This window comes from Hipposideros armiger, unplaced genomic scaffold (genome assembly GCF_001890085.2).
Source record: "Hipposideros armiger isolate ML-2016 unplaced genomic scaffold, ASM189008v1 scaffold_1046, whole genome shotgun sequence".
Classification (NCBI taxonomy): domain Eukaryota; kingdom Metazoa; phylum Chordata; class Mammalia; order Chiroptera; family Hipposideridae; genus Hipposideros; species Hipposideros armiger.
Genome location: NW_017732396.1, coordinates 22,515 through 39,139, shown reverse-complemented (window position 1 = coordinate 39,139; position 16,625 = coordinate 22,515). Strand labels below are relative to the sequence as shown.

The following is a 16,625-nucleotide window of genomic DNA, read 5'->3' as shown; positions in this document are numbered from 1 at the left end:
TGTTGATTTTGTTTTGCAACTTTACTGAATTTGTTTATTCTAAGAGATTTTTTGTGGAGTCTTTAGGGCTTTCTTTGTATAAAATGATATCATCTGTGAACAGAGATAATTTTACTTCTTTCTTTTTGGTTTAAATGCCTTTATTTCTTCTTTTTGCTTAATTTCTCTGGATAGAACTTCCAATAGTGTGTTGAATAGAAGTGGTAAGAGTGGGCATTCTTGTCTTCTTTCTGACCTTAGAAGAAAAGTTTATCACTGTTGAGTATGATATTAGTTGTGGGCTTTTCATATACAGTAAAACCTTGGATTGCGAGTAACTTGGTTTGCGAGTGTTGCGCAAGATGAGCAAACATTTCTAATACATTTTAACATGGTAAACGAGTGATGTCTTGCAATACGAGTAGTTTGTTTCTGGGACAAATTATGCTCGCAAACCAAGGTATTACTGTATGGCCTTTATTATGTTTAGGTAACTTCATTCTGTTCCTAGAGAATTTTATTTGGGAGTTTTATCATGAAAGGGTATTAATTGTGTCAAATGCTTTTTGACATCCATTTTTCTTAAGTCAAATTTTGACATCTGTTGAGATGATCATGTGGTTTTAATCCTTTATTTTACTATTGTGGGGTATCACATTTATTTGTATATATTTAATTTTCCTTGCCTCCCAGGGATAAGTCTCACTGCATCATGGAGTGTGAGCCTTTAAATGTACTATTGAATTTGGTTTGCTAGTACAGTAATACCTTGGTTCGCGAGCATAATTCATTCAGGAAACAAACTACTCATTGCAAGACATCGCTCATGTACCACGTTAAAATGTACTTGGTTTGCGAGCATAATTTATTCTGGAAACAAACTACTTGCATTATAAGACATCACTCGTTTACCAAGTTAAAATATATTAGAAATGTTTGCTCGTCTTGTGGAACACTCGCAAACCACTTTACTCGCAATCCAAGGTTTTACTATTTTGTTGAGGCTTGTTTCATCTACGCTCATCAGAAATATTGGACTATAGTTTTTCCCTTTTTGTAATATCTTTTCTGGTATTGGTGTCAGGGTCTTATAAAATCAGCGCTTATGCTGGCCTTAAAGAATGAGCTTGGAAGTATTCCCTCTTCGTTTTTTTAAGAAGAGTTTGAAGAAGATTTGGCATTAAGGCGTCTTTAAATGTTTGGTAAAATTCACTAGTGAAGTCATCTGGTCTAGGCTTTTTTTTCTTCAAAGTTTTTGATTACTGATGCAATCTCTTTATTAGTTATAGTCCTGATTTTTTTTATTTCTTCATTTATTCTAAATTATTGACTGCAGATTCTTTGTTTGCTTCTTTCTCATAATAGCACTTTATGATATTCTCTGGAGAGGCCAGAAAGATGAGTCAGTCTTTTCTTTTGCACCATTGATCAAGAATTTTAAATTATTGATAGGTTAGGAAAATGTATTTCATGTTAATTATGCATTATTGGTAATGCCATACTGAGATATAAGCTAATACTTTGTGATGTGTAACCTTATACACAGAAACATTGTTTTAGAAGCATTACTGTAGTTTTGTGCCCTTCATAGTGAAAATTTTTTATATATATTCTATTATCTGTGATTTTTATAAAAAAATAAAAAACAAAAGTATGAGTGGTATATTTACAATTGTATATACTATATATTAAATATAATTCTGACAAAAAAGACTTTAATTTGATATTGATGAAAACAGGTTCATTTACAATTTTGCATATTAATGTGTGGAAGAATTTTCTATAGACTAGCTTCTGGCTCTATAGATTTTGAAACTTATTTTTCTTCAAATATTTAAATACTTCTGGTGCCAGATATTGTAGAACATGGTAAATATGGACTCTTTGCTGCACTCTAGAGTGATAGTTTTAATAGGAGGAACAATTGAGTGCTGTATTTTATGTTACATACTTTAAATATGTAAGAATGTTTATACCAGTATTCTTGAAAAGTGCAACCATTCTGAGCTCTCCCAAGTGACAAAAGTCTGTGCCTGGATTCACACATAAAGGAATATAATACAGCAACCTAAATGAATTAAATGGTAATCCATTTTAATGTGTGTCACTTGCCCATTACAGGAAATCCACTTTATAGATAAAGCAACACTTTATGTCATTGCCCTTTTGTCTTCTTTTCTAACTCTTCTTCACTGCTCCAGAGCAGGGAAAGCATCTTGCCACTGGAACATACCTTTCAAACCCCATCATGTCTCTCCCCAAGTTCATTACTATTTAGATTATTTAGATTTTCTGCCTCTCTTGTCCTCTTTTTTTCTAGCACTTCACTTCTCAGCTTTCTCCTCCATAGTATACCATGATAAGACATCAGATGCAAGACTCTTGTTGGAGGGAAGGGGAGGGAAACAGCTCTGTAGCAGGTGAATGGAGTGGAGGAAGGAACAATGGGTATTGCTCACCCACTGGTCATGTTTGGTTTGGTCATATTGACTGGGCCAGGACAGAGAGAAGAGGAGAAAAAGTAGACTCCTATATTTAGGTTACAAGTCCAGTTGTAAGAGAGGTGATCAAGTTCTGTAATTTTGCAGATATCCCTGTAAAGATTCAGTATCTTTACATTTTTCTCTTGTGTGAATGTTTGATCCTACTCTAAACACTTTTGCCATTTAAAACTAGAGTATAATTCAAACTCATAATATTTCAGCCCTGTCACACAATACAATTGCCTCGACTTCAACAGCCACAAAAATGCATTGAATGATTTCTATGGTGATGGAAAACAACTCAGCTCCTCTCACATTGTTTTAAATCTTGTTAGTTACTAATCTCTTGTTGAGTTAGAATAATAAATGTAGTAGATTTATGTATCATAAATGTGCACAAAAGACTTTCATATAAAAATGTATAATAAATGCATCTCTGGAACTTAGAGACCTGTACAATGTAGCATCTTTGTAATTGCATTTTTTTCTGGTAAAAGGGAAACATGTTAATCAGTGATTTAATTTTAAATGAAGAGAAGTCAATTTTTCTAAAATGGAATAGAACCTCTCAGTTTCCTATGTATGTACACCTAAAATAAATCATAAATACTCATTTCCCTTTATTGAATATTTCACACAAAATATATTCAGTTGAAACTGAACATATTCAATCAGTGAATATTCTGTTTATCAACTGTTTATTGCAAGAGAAGTAAAGGGTAATAAGTGTTTTTACTTTCCATTTTATAGGACTTGAAGATGAAAGAATTGTATTACTTTAAAAATTAAATTAATTTCTATAAAATATGTCACCCCATAATTATCTGAAAAATTTTAATAAATAAGTGTGTTCTAAGTTTAGGCTTATTAAACCCTTTCCTTTATAGTACACTAGAAAGTTTAATTTATCTTTGAAAATATGTATATATATGTATAGATAGATATGAATAGTTTTGCCATATGAATATTTTTTATTAGTTTTAATCTCTATGAATAGTTTTGCTCAGTTAAACTCTGTGGCTATTTTACTCCAAAGAAGACAAGGTCTTGAATTATTTACATTTGGCCTAGATAAGATTTAGTTTAAATATTTGTCATTATTCTATTTAGGTTGCAAAGAAAAAATGCTTTTTTATCTGTGTTCCATAAAACTTCAGATCACATGATATTTGTATTAACTTGTATTTTTGATACACAAACACACACATATATCTTTCCCCACTATCCTGTGTATTATATATGTATGGACAACATCTGCTTCATTTATCTATGCCATAATGTTAGTTAGTTATGCAGTAAGTGTTCAAAATATTAAAATTAATCAATACTCAAATATTGAAATGAATTATAAAAATCATTTTTTAAGGTGCCATGATATTTTAAAATTAGCTTTTATATCTCCCAGTGGTAAATTTTATAGTCTGTTTGCGAAATATAACTGAAACTTCCAATATTTTTCCTCTCAAGTTTATGAGAAAGCTTTTTCATTGTTTATGACTGCATACTCATATGCATTATCTTGAAAGTCCATAATATCAGAAGATTTAGATGAGATAATGGCATTTAACAATGCTCAAACTATATTTTAGCCATTGCTATTGCCTAGAGAACACACTGAAAGCCTAAATATTTAGGAGATATTATACTATTTAGATAAAGACAAAATATTAGATGTCTACATATGTATAATGTGAAGTGTCCATATTTAATTACCCTGTGATAGAGTTAGTAGCAAATATAATAAAATCTCTTAACTATACACCTATTACATTCTAATCCTCGTGGCCCTTTACATATCTTTAAGATTCTTGCAAAGTGTTGCACAGATATTCTATTTGAATCCATATCAAAATATGGATGCTGAAGGAATTGGTGAACCATGGTATAGCCTGTTTTGTGGGCTAGATAGAAGTAGGTATTGCCATTCACAGATTGTAGCCAGATGATAGCAAAGCGTGTTATCAACCAAATTATGATGATTTGTATGAGCTTAATGAAAAGTCTCAACAGAATGTTAAAAATATGGTAAATCAAACCTGATGTAGAAAAGATTCATTAGAATGTTAAAATAATACTATAAAGGAATAGTTCCATTACTGTTTGAATAATAACTTTAGACATTAAAATAACATCAAGATTGAAGTATACATAAACTCCCTGAGTCAAATCAATCAATCAATTAATCAATATATACTTTAATTGAAACCTGCTGTATTTTATTCATTGAAATAAAATTCTATCAGGAATTCCTACAGCTCTTTACATAATTGTCTTTATTGACCAAATTTAGATAACTGTTACCTGTTAAATGACATCATTATATTGTGGCTATTTTAAAAAAAGAAAAAAAATGTACTGACTTGTTGGATTCTAATTAACATATTTATTATAATTTAATTAAGGAATTTCTAATAATTATCAAATTTTAGTTTTCATGACCTGAGAACTTAGTTACTATCATCTGTTTATTTTCTAGTTCTACTGATTGAAACATCTATTAAATTATTGTTACATTTTATAACTATCTTCATAAAAATTCAAGGTTTTTGATTTGGACATACAATTTTCTTGTGGAAGGTAAATGTGTAGCATATTGCTTTTCACACTGTCTCGAGTCTTGGGCATTTGAGGCTTGGGTCATGGAATGAATTGCAGAGAATAAAGATCAGTTGAGTAAAAATAGTAGGGTTCAGAATCCCTGACTATTCATAATCACACATTCAACCAGAACCTGTTATGTGAATAAGTTAAACCCAGATCTAGGTATTATGTTTTTATGGTTTTGAGAACTACTTATCTTGAGCTACATTGACATAGTTTTGTTTCAAGCACTAATTTATAGAATATAATTACATGTGTAATTATGACCTTCCTGAAAAAACTAAAAATGTGCTTGATGGAATATCCAAAGTTACATATTTATATGTAACTATTATGTATTTCAGATGGCTGATCACACTGAAGTGATGAAAGGCATTCGTCAATATCCAGGAGTTCGATATCCTGTCCTCACTCCTAATCTTCAGGGTTTTCACCATGCTGTAAGTGTGCTACTAATGTTTCTCAAATCAGTATTCTTCTTACTGTTTTCAAATTCTTTACAAAGTTAAAACTGTGTCATATGTAACTCATTTGCTATTCTGTACAAATACTATGCTAATACACTGACATGAATACGTGGAGATCAATACCCTCATGGTTCAGTTAGGGACTAACGTGCTTTGCATAAATGGTTCTTCAGATTTAACCATTCAAGAATTAAACTACAATTATCCATTAAGGTGAAATTCTTTTGAAAGTGTATTTTGTGCATCCATCTTAAATAAGGAATATAGAATGTAAGCTAATCAGTTCTCAGTGCAATATTATGATTATAATTATTAATATTATTATAGTGAAGAATTATTTTTGTCAACTTTTTTGAGTCTGCTTGCTGTTGCTGTTGTTCCACTGGCCCCTCTAGAGATGACTCTAATCACCGTCATAGGAACTGCCTCTAACAGGTTTCCCTATTCCTCTTCTGGCTTCTTTCTTCTGATCCTCTGTGATTTAGGAACTGATATGCAAAAAGGCTTTAGTAATTATGCACGAGAAAAATCAGTGTGATTTTAAGTAAAGACTTGAGCTGGTATGCTTCCATAGCTTTACTGTAAAAGTTTTGCAGCTGCTATTGCTGGTGTTCATGGGTCTTTTTTACTTTTGTATTTCAGGCTGAGTTGCATGAGTTGCGATTGTGGGTGCTAGTTATCTATCACCTGTTAGTGTATTTTGTTAAAACCACTTTTCTTTTGTTTGATTTGATATAATTGTTTATCACATTGTAAAGAAAACAAGAAGAATCTTAAGACATTGTAAATATTACTCTCATTGGGTCCTAAACAGAGAAGGGAATACATTCACCTTGAAAAGATACTGAGAGGATACCCTCAGGTAGCTAGAAGGGCTAGTAATGGAATGAAACAAAACTTGGCTTGGGAGTCACACAAACCCGTGCTCAAAGTAATGTTTCAGATCGTTTACTAGCTCTGTGACCCTGTGGTCGTGATTTAGTGTCTTGTCCACAGTTTTCTCATCTGTAAAATGTAATAATACTTAGCTTACAAGGTTGTTTATCTATTAGAAATAGGGTATGCAAAGTACCAACAACAATACTGGAGCATAGTACATGTTCCATAAATATAATTTTAATCTTAAAGGTTAAAATTGATTTGGATAGAGGAGTGGAAGCTGATATTTTTTTTTAAAGATTTTTATTGGGGAATTGGGATGGGAACAGTGCTGGGGAATTGGGGGAAGGGGAACAGACAAGTTGCTGTCGTTTTGTTCTTCAGTCTAGTTGTGGAGGACGTTGCCTCACTGGCCCAAGTTGGCACCATCATTGCGCTCTTCCCGGGCGAGGCAGATCAGTCGCCGGCTTCTGGACGGCCGCTCACTGCGGCTGCTGGCTACACACGGTAGCCCATGGCAACCCACTGCCACAGGGGCTGCAGCCTACGCCGTCGCCGGCGACTCACAGCAGCCCAGCTCCAGGTTGAGCTGTTGTTCAGCATCTTAGCTGTAGAGGGCAGTGTCACTGGCCCTCATATGTGGGATCCGAACCGGGCCCCTCTGGTGTCCCAAGCCAGTTCTTAACCATCGCGCCACTCGGCCGGCCCTGATATATTTTTTTTAATGTTGGAGGAAAGATAACAAAATTTTTTTCTCAATGTATTAATAGGGATCAGAATGAGAGGAGGAACCTGGGCACAGTGCTAGAGATACATTCATAGAACATTTTAAAATTTCAGCTGGACAAAGAGGAGGCTTGACATTTGAAAAGAAGTCACTGGAGAAGCCTTTGGGAAAGAGTGAAGATGGCAAAAGGGGCAAAAGGGAACTTGATTAGGTTAACATTTTGGATTTACAGATTGGCAGGAGGATTTAGCATTAGACACACAAGAGCGTGTTGTAGCAGTGGAGGTATGAAACGGGAAGCTTGGTTAAGAGATAGGAAGAAAATTTGGGGCAAAATCCCAATGATGAATTGAAAACTATTTTTCTGTTGGATTGCAGGAAGAGAAGAAAAACAGAAAGACTTTACTGTACTGTGTTATAATAATTGGTCTAAAAATAATGTTTTTCATAGATATTTAAGATGTTTTGTTGGGGTGCTATTATTTTCCATAATTAGTGTTAAAGTATTTGTGAGGATAACATAATTTAGGAAAGGCAAAATTATATTGGAGCATCATCACTGTGTTTTCTGTGCCACATAGATTTACCAGTGTTGCAGGTTGTGGAATTATTGTTATAAAATGTTTTTACATTTCAAAAAAGTATATGTAGCAATATGAGAGGAATGTGATTTTAAATTCTAAGGCAAATTTTAAAGAATGCAAGTATGACTTTATAGAGTAGTTAGTATTTCTTCTGCTGTCACTTACATTTTTTAAATTATTAGCTTATGCCTTTAAATTATGTTTTTCAGGTTGCTGCTGGTGCCACTGAGATATCAGTGTTTGGTGCTGCATCTGAGTCCTTTAGCAAGAAGAATATTAACTGTTCTATTGAAGAAAGTATGGAGAAGTTTGAGGAGGTTGTTAAGTCTGCCAGGCACATGAATATTCCAACACGAGGGTACGTACAAAATCTCACACATTCTCTTTAGTTAACATCTATTGTTAAATCTCATTTATGAACTATCTAGACATGATTTTACCATTTATAACAATATATGTAGTGCATCTTATTTGTACCATATGCGATCAGACCCATCACTATTAGAGGTACATCTCATCAATATTAGTTAATAATTATTAAACTATATCTAGCTTGTGGAGTGTGTAAAGCAGTTGAAATCAGAGGGAGTAACATGCAAACCTGACAGTGTTACTCATTTTATTAATACTGACTTATCCAAGTGTAGCCGTCTTTTGATCTCAGCCCAGTATGAGTTAATAAGTTGGTGTAAACTCACAGCATTTGGAAAGGAATCATCTAATGTGGTTTCCAAAAAGTTTTTTTTTATTGTTGTTAAGAACCATGACTTTTTCAAAGAATGTTTTATGTAGAACTTCAATAGAATACATAACACATAAAATTGAGTCTGAGCTGCACTGGGAAGTCGGGCCCATCATTTCACCCATTCAACCTCCCCATCAACAGCTGACTTTCCTGATTTCTCTCTGTGATCCCAAAGCCAAGGTATATAGGGATGGAGAAGAGAGAGAAAACCTGCTTTGGGTCTTGCCTGCTCCTGCGACCAGCAGTTGCAGCATCTATTGCAAACAGACTCTATACCCAAGCCTATGTTCTGTGAAATGTGTAATAAATCCTTTGTTACTTAAGACAGAAATTGTTTCTAAGACATTAGCTAATTGTCCATTGATTTTCCTAATTATAGAGATATGATAAACAGACCATATTGTCTTAATAAATTAAAATGCATAGCTTTTGCAAGAGAAGGTCAAATGTAACTGGATTAGATGCAGGTTGTACCTCCTTTGGCTAAGGTGACCAAAGTTCATGCTAGCAGGAAATATTCAGCAGTTAATGAGAAAGACAAGTGGATTTAATTTCGAGTGATGATATTAGAAAAGGATTAGATTTCAGCCAAGGTCATTGGAAGAGCAGTGACCTTGTTTGAATTCTAATGGAGTTAGACAACACCAACATATCTTGTTGGTTCGCTTACATTTTTTAACTTCTTTTTTCTCTCTCCATAGTAAGTTTCCAACATGAATTTTTTTAAAGACACAAAATTATTTTTGTAAATAAATATATCATAACATGCAAAGCACATACAAGAAAAAAATTTAAAAGACGATAGTGTGCTTCCATAGACAGAAAATAAAGGGTGTCTGTTGCTAAGGCAAAGTAACATAACCATAGTCAGAAAGGAGAAATGTCCTATAAGCTTCTAAATTCAAACATGCGTAGGTTGTTTTGTCTCTCTTTCCTTTAAATGGAAGAGAAAAACAAAGAAGCTATTTTATTTCCTTGTGTGTTTAAATGTGGGGTGTAGGTTTTAGAGTAAAGTAATTCTCATTAGAAAGTTGAAAAACCACCTAACTATAAGCAGTAAAATGAATGTGCAGCTTTCACTCAAATATGAAGTTTAATGTTTAAAGATGGATATAAACATAAATTGTATAATACCAGATTTTATCATCTTAATTTTTCTCTTATAAAACAGAATAGGTAATGTAATAAAGCCAATAGAAACCCTAAATCCTCTTCAGTACTGACTGTTGAACAATTAATATTGTCCCATCAGTAGAGAAACTTCTAACCATGCTACAACTTAAAAAGTTTCCCAAGAAATGATAAGGTACAGAAGTACAAGATGCACACGGAGTGACACGTAGTCAAATGTGTCAAAAGTACATTGAAGATTTACTGTAGAGTTCTGTTATAGACAAATATATGTTTATCAATGCAGATTTTCATCCTTTAGAACACAAGTCTTGGATTTTTTTGAAACACGACTCACTTTTAGAAAATGTGAGTTCACTGTTTATTTGTGTAGTTGAAAATTATCTTCTTACTCCCCAAAACTTTTGAAGAGTTTAACTTAGATTTTATTTTTACTGCAAATCTAGGTGGTAGGTACTCATTATTAGAAGTCACAGGCCAGTGGTACTCATTTACAGAAAAGAACCATGTTCATCTACTTGAAATTGGAGTAGATGCTTCATCATGTCTTTTTAGGGCAATGGCTGCATCAGCATGTACTTGATCATCATCCCAAAAATTAGTGTCATCAGCTGTTAGGTGTAAAGGCCATAAGGCACTACACATTTTATAAATGCTGGCAATTTAATGTTTCAAATAAAAATTAAACTTTCATTTGATCAAAATGGCAGCTTTTATTAAAGTTATAAAGGCTATTGTTTGGTTCCATCCTTCACAAAACACACACATACACGTCCATGTGTACATATTTTTCACGCATGCTCAGAACTTTGCATACCATCTGGGACACTGGGAAATAATACCATGCCAGGTCAGTGACATAAAATGTGGAGTCAGCTACCTACTGCTGCATATACATTATATGTGAATGGACAATGAAATGTCTACGTTTTTGGCTTCATTCTTTAATGTTTAATTCACATCCATGTTTAAAATATCTAGGTTATATTTTTATTATGACTAAATTTTAAAAAGTTAAAAAGTCAAAGAAAAATAAAAGCCCATGATAAATGTAATCATGGTCCCTCTTTTTATCCATGGCATTTACTGAAAGAATGATCTCTTAGTTTGTCAAGATCCTTTTGAATTCGAAATGCATCAAGATATGAAGTAGTGCTCTAATATATCATATAAAACATTCAGGTTTTATTTCTTTTTATTTAAAGCAAGTATCAACGTCTCTTCTATGAAATCACATGAATCACATGCTCACACTGTTTGTGTGAATATTAATTTAAAAAGAAAACTATCACTATGGTGCCAATATTAATTTCACTGTTAAAATGCTTATAAATGTATATTAAAATTCACAGGGTCAGCAGTTGTGTGCATATCAAAGCAAAACTTTTTAATATAATTATGTCTTAGGCCTCTCCTATAAAACGGCCTAGAATGTTCTGATCCGTGATTAACCTCCTGAAAGTCTGAGCCTACTGAAAGTTAAAAGGAGTATATTTTTAACATTTTTCCTAAGGGCCAAATAAAATTATTCATCCATTGTTTAAAAAAATACAAATTGAAAAAGTATTTGACTGTGAACTGCAATTACTGAATTTCTCCTCAACTTCCCAGAAAAAGTAAAAGTACAGAATAATAAGAACAAGGAATAAAGGCAAATTAGCAATAAAACTAATAAAACACAATCATAGAAAACTTTTAGATACTGAAAAAGAAATGCAATTGTAGGATGAGATCATGTTTTACTTTAGTCATAACTTTTTTTTTAACTGAGTTAACATTGGTTTATAACAAATAAGTTTTAGGTGTACAACATTATAATTCAATATCTATGTACACTGTTGCATGCTTACCACTAAAAGTTTAGTTTTTATCCTTCACCATATGTTTAACCTCCTTTACCCATTTTGCCCTCACCCTCACCCCCTTCCCTGCTGGTAAACACCAATCTGTTGTTTGTATCTATGAGTTTGTTTTTATTTGTTAGATCGTTTGGTTTTTTTTTTCCTTTTTTGTATTGTATTCCACATATGAGTGAAATCAAATGACATTTGTCCTTTTCAGCCTGATTTATTTCACTTAGCACAATATCCTTAAGACCTATCCATGTTGTCACAAATGACAGTATTTCATTGTCTTTATGGCCAAGTAGTATTCATTGAGAGAGAGAGAGAGAGAGGGAGAGAGAGAGTGAGTGTGTGTGTGTGTGTGTGTGTGTGTGTGTGTGTGTGTGTGTAGTACATCATCTGTATGCATTCATTGGTTGATGAGTGCTTAGGTTGTTTCTATATCTTTGCTATTGTAAATATTCTTTGGATAAATACCCAGAAGTAGAATCACTGAATCACATGGTAGTTCTATTTTTAATTTTTTGAGGACCCTCCATACTGTTTTCCATAGTGGCTGCACTGGTATACATTCACCAAGAGCTCACGAGGGTTCCCCTTTTCTCCACATCCTCATTAACAACCTGTTATTTTTGCCTTGTTGGTAATACCCATTCTAAAAGGTGTGAGGTGATATTTTATTGTGGTTTTGATTTGCATGTCCCTAATAGTGATGTTGAACATCTTTTCATGAGCCTTTTCCTTGGAAAAAGGTTTATTCAGATCCTCTGCCCATTTTTTAATCAGGTTGTTTGTTTTTTGTTATTGTTAGGTGGTTGTTGTTGGGTTCTTTATATAGTTTGGATATTAACTCCTTATTGGAAATATCACTGGCAAATATCTTCTCTCATTCAGTTGGTTGCGTTTTTGTTTTGTTAATGGTTCCCTTTGCTGCACGGAAGCTGTTTAGTTTGATGTCGTCTCATTTATCTATGTTTGTTTTTGTTTCCCTTGCTGTTGGAGTCAAGTCCACAAAAACATTCTAAGACCGATGTCTAGGAGGTTAGTGCCCATGTTTTCTTCTGTATAATTTACAGGCTCAGGTCTTACATTTTTAAGTCTTTAATCCATTTTACTGGTTTTCCCTTTGAGAGATAATGTATAACTCAACACATTTATTCAAGAACTTGCAACCCACTTGTGTGTTAGCCACACCATCTAGGTCATGTTGCACAGGTTGCATTTCCTATCCTGCCCCTGTCTAATGCAAAATGTCATTTTGGATTCTGATCCTGACCCTGAAGGTAATAGCAGTCTTACTGAGTGAGATAATGAGCTTCTGATTTAGGGCTCCATTTTTTTAAATACCTGGTGACTGGCAGGCAATGTTTCTCGTGACTGATATAGGAAATACCTTCCATTGGATGATCTTCCCCGACGGAATTCACTTGCACATATGGCACTGTCTTCTTATAAGTGGACAGCTTATTGGTCAAATTCCTTTACAACTTCTATTAAACTAAGGTCTTTGTGTTGGCCTGGAAGAGCAATTCAAATCATAATTTACCAAAATATGGTACATAAAACTCTAAAAATGAGACATCTGTTAAAGCTATTTTCTTTCATACATATGGTCTGCATGAGGGTTTATACTTTGCTTTTTAGCCTTAAATGTTATTTCATCACTGCCGTATGCCAGAATAACTCATACGCAGCAATAGTTAATATGCGTAAGATATATTTGTGTAGTCATGCCTAAATAGCCGTCATGGAGAGCTTTTGTGGAAAGAATGTGTTTTGTCATTTCTCATAAAATTAGCTTTTTAGAGTATATGGAGAATCTTCACAGAATCACTCCTTGAGACCAAGAAACAATCTTTATTTCTTATATCGTGCACATTGATAAGTGCATAATAGTCTCTTAAAAACTTATTTTTGGTTGGCTTCTGAGTAATGGAATGCTATTTTGTATTGTTCATAGGTTGATATATTCTACACCAGGGCATCAGAGAGCACCTATATTTAAATGTCTTAATTACTTTTAATTGGCATTACATATCATCACTCTTGGGATTGTTTTTCCTTTCTGAGGATAGTAGTTTTGACTTTTTCCACTCTGTTTGTGACATTGATTCAACTCTTTTACTCAACCTTTTTGCTGGGATGATTGGAGGAACATGGGATAATTGTGGGGAGGTAGGCTTGGGGAAGGCCTAATTGTAGGTGCTTTTTTTATGATTCAGTTCTACTAAGTAAAGTTGTTAAAGTCTTGAAAGCCTCAGTTTTGCATTTTATCATGATTTTGCACAATACAGATGCCACTTGACTTATAATGGGGTTATTTTTCCAATAAACCCATCTTAAGTTGAAAATATATTGTAAGTTGAAAATGCATTTAATACACTTAACCACCCAACAGTATATTGTAGCTTAGCTTAGCCTACCTTAAATGTGCTTAGAACACTTACATTAGCCTACCATATGTGAAATCATCTAATCTAATGAATACATTGTAGTGTATACTTTATTTACCCTAATAATCTCATAGCTAACTGGAGGCTGCAGTCACTGGCTCTGCCCAATATCATGAGAGAGTACCATACAGCATATTGCTAGCTTGGGAAAAAGATTAAAATTCAAAATTTGAAGTATGTGTATGGCTTTCTCAACATCCTAAAGTAAAAAAAAAAACAAAATGTAAGTCAAACCATCATAAATCAGGGACTGTCTGTACTCATAAATGGCTTCAATAAGAACAAATAAAAATGGGCCGGCCAAGTGGCTCAGTTGGTTAAGAGCTTGCTCAAGAGTTTGAGCTCTGAGCAACAGCGGTTCAATTCCCGGTCTGAGGTGAGCAGCCGCTAAGCTACCACCAGGTAGCAGGGTGGCTCAGCTTAAAAAACAACAACAACAAAAAAAAACAAATAAAAACAAAGCAACTCATATTTCTATCCACAGAGTTTATTGGAACACCATGCTTTTTGTTCATTTTAGCATAATTAGCTTTGATATGGGTGATCATATGACTCCGTCATCTTAAATATTTAAAATGTAGTTTCAGGTCTGACTTCCAAATATGTGCTATCATCTCTGGCTACAGGATTTAGAACATCAATAACCTGGATCTAGCTATACATTTATTGTATATTTGTAGATGAGGAATTTTATAGAAAATTATTCAGAAGGTGAAAATGACATATTAACCAACACATGGCTACATTAATTTATTCAAAAAATTTTGAGTGTTTTACATAATGTACAGTCATGATAATATGAGGAATATGAAAATTAGCCTAACTTCAAAGAATCCCAGCAAACTGGGAAAATAATATGTGTAGAAATAATTATTATATTTTTTTAAAAAGCAAGTACATTGAGAGAGATACAGATAAATCCTATTAAAGTTTAAAGTATTACTGTGGCTAGGACTTCCAGTATTCTATTGAATAATAGTGGTGGGTGATAGTGGGAATCCTTGTCTTGTTTTCTGATTTTAGAGAAAGGTTTTCAGCTTTTCACCATTGAGTATGATGTTAGCTATGGGCTTGTAATATATAGCCTTTAGGAAGTTGAAGTAAGTTCCTTCTATATCCATTTTGTGGAGAGTTTTTATCATAAATGGCTGTTGAGTTTTGTAAAATGCTTTTTCTGCATCTCTTGAGATAATCGTATAATTTTTGTCCTTGGTTTTATTGATGTGATGAATCATATTAATTGTTTTGCAGATGTTGAACTACCCTTGCATCCCTGGTATAAATCCCACCTGATGATGGTGTATAACCCTTTTAATGTATTGTTGAATTCAGACTGTTAGTATTTTGTTGAGAATTTTTGCATCTATGAGTATGTTCATCAGGGATATTGGCCTGTAATTCTTTTTTTTTAGTGTCTTTTGTCTGGTTTTGGTATTGGGGTAATGCCTTGTAGAATGAGTTTAGAAGTGTCTCTCTTCAATTTTTTGGAATAGTTTGAGATGGATAGGTACTGATTCTTCTTTAAATGTTTGGTAAAATTCACCTTTGAAGTTTCTGGCCCTGGGCCTTTGTTGGGAGTTTTTTTATTAATGTTTCAATTTCATTGCTAGTAACTGGTCTGTTCAGATCCTCTGTTTCTTCCTGGTTTAGTCTTGGATAGTTGTATGTAAGGCCTGAAACCATAAAACCCTTAGAAGAAAACATAGGAAGTAAACTATTTGACATCAGTCTGAAGTATCTTTTTGGATACATCCCCTCAATCAAGGGGAACAAAAGCAAAAATAAACAAATGGGACTTCTTTAAATTAAAAATCTTGTGTACAGCAAAGGAAACCTTCAACAAAACAAAAAGACAACCTACTGAATGGGAGAATATATTTACAAATGATATATCCAGTAAGGAGTTGATATCCAAAATACCTAAGAAACTCATACAACTCAACAAGAAAATAAACAATCCAATCGAATAATGGTCAGAGGACATGAAAAGATATTTGTCCAAAGAAGATGTACAGATGGCCAACAGACTTATGAAAAGATGCTCAACATCACTAATTGGAGTGAAAATCAAAACCACAAGATACCACCTCACACCACTCAGAATGACTATTGTCAAAAAATCAACAAATAGCATGTTGGGGAGGATGTGGAGAAAAGGGAACCCTTGTACATTGTTGGTGGGATTGCAAACTGGTGCAGCCCCTATGGAAAACAGTATGGGGGTTCCTGAAAAAAAAAACAACAACTAAAAATAGATATGCCATATGACCTAACAATTCGAGTTCTGAGTATTCATCCAAAGAAAATGAAAACACTAATTTGAAAAGATATATGCATCCCTATGTTCATTGCAACATTATTTATAATAGCCAAAATATGGAAGCAACCTAGCTGTCCATTGATAGATAAATGGATAAAGAAGATGTGGTGTGTATGAATTGTGTGTATGTATAAATTATATACATACATACTACACACACAATGGGATATTACACAGCAATGAAAAAGAATGTAATCTTGCCATTTGTGACAACATGGATGGATCTAGAGGGTATCATACTAAGTGAAAGTCAGGTAGAGTATGACAAATACCATATGGTTTCACTTATGTGTGGAATATAAACAAACAAATAAAACAAAAAGAGACTTATAGAAACAAAGACCAAAGGGAGGAGATGGGGGAATGGGGGAAAAGTAGAAGGGGAGTATAATCAATAATATTGTGATAAGTT

General features: G+C 33.5%; 1 protein-coding gene across 1 annotated transcript in view; it reads left to right on the top strand.

Annotated features, from left to right (window-relative positions):
• The window catches only part of LOC109376079 (3-hydroxymethyl-3-methylglutaryl-CoA lyase, cytoplasmic-like), a 78,080-nt gene that overhangs the window by 49,275 nt on the left and 12,180 nt on the right, over positions 1-16,625 (top strand). The window contains exons 4-5 of the mRNA XM_019631779.1: positions 5,408-5,503; positions 7,930-8,078. Of these exons, the coding sequence (XP_019487324.1) occupies positions 5,408-5,503; positions 7,930-8,078 (245 nt within the window). The remainder of the gene's footprint in view (positions 1-5,407; positions 5,504-7,929; positions 8,079-16,625) is intronic.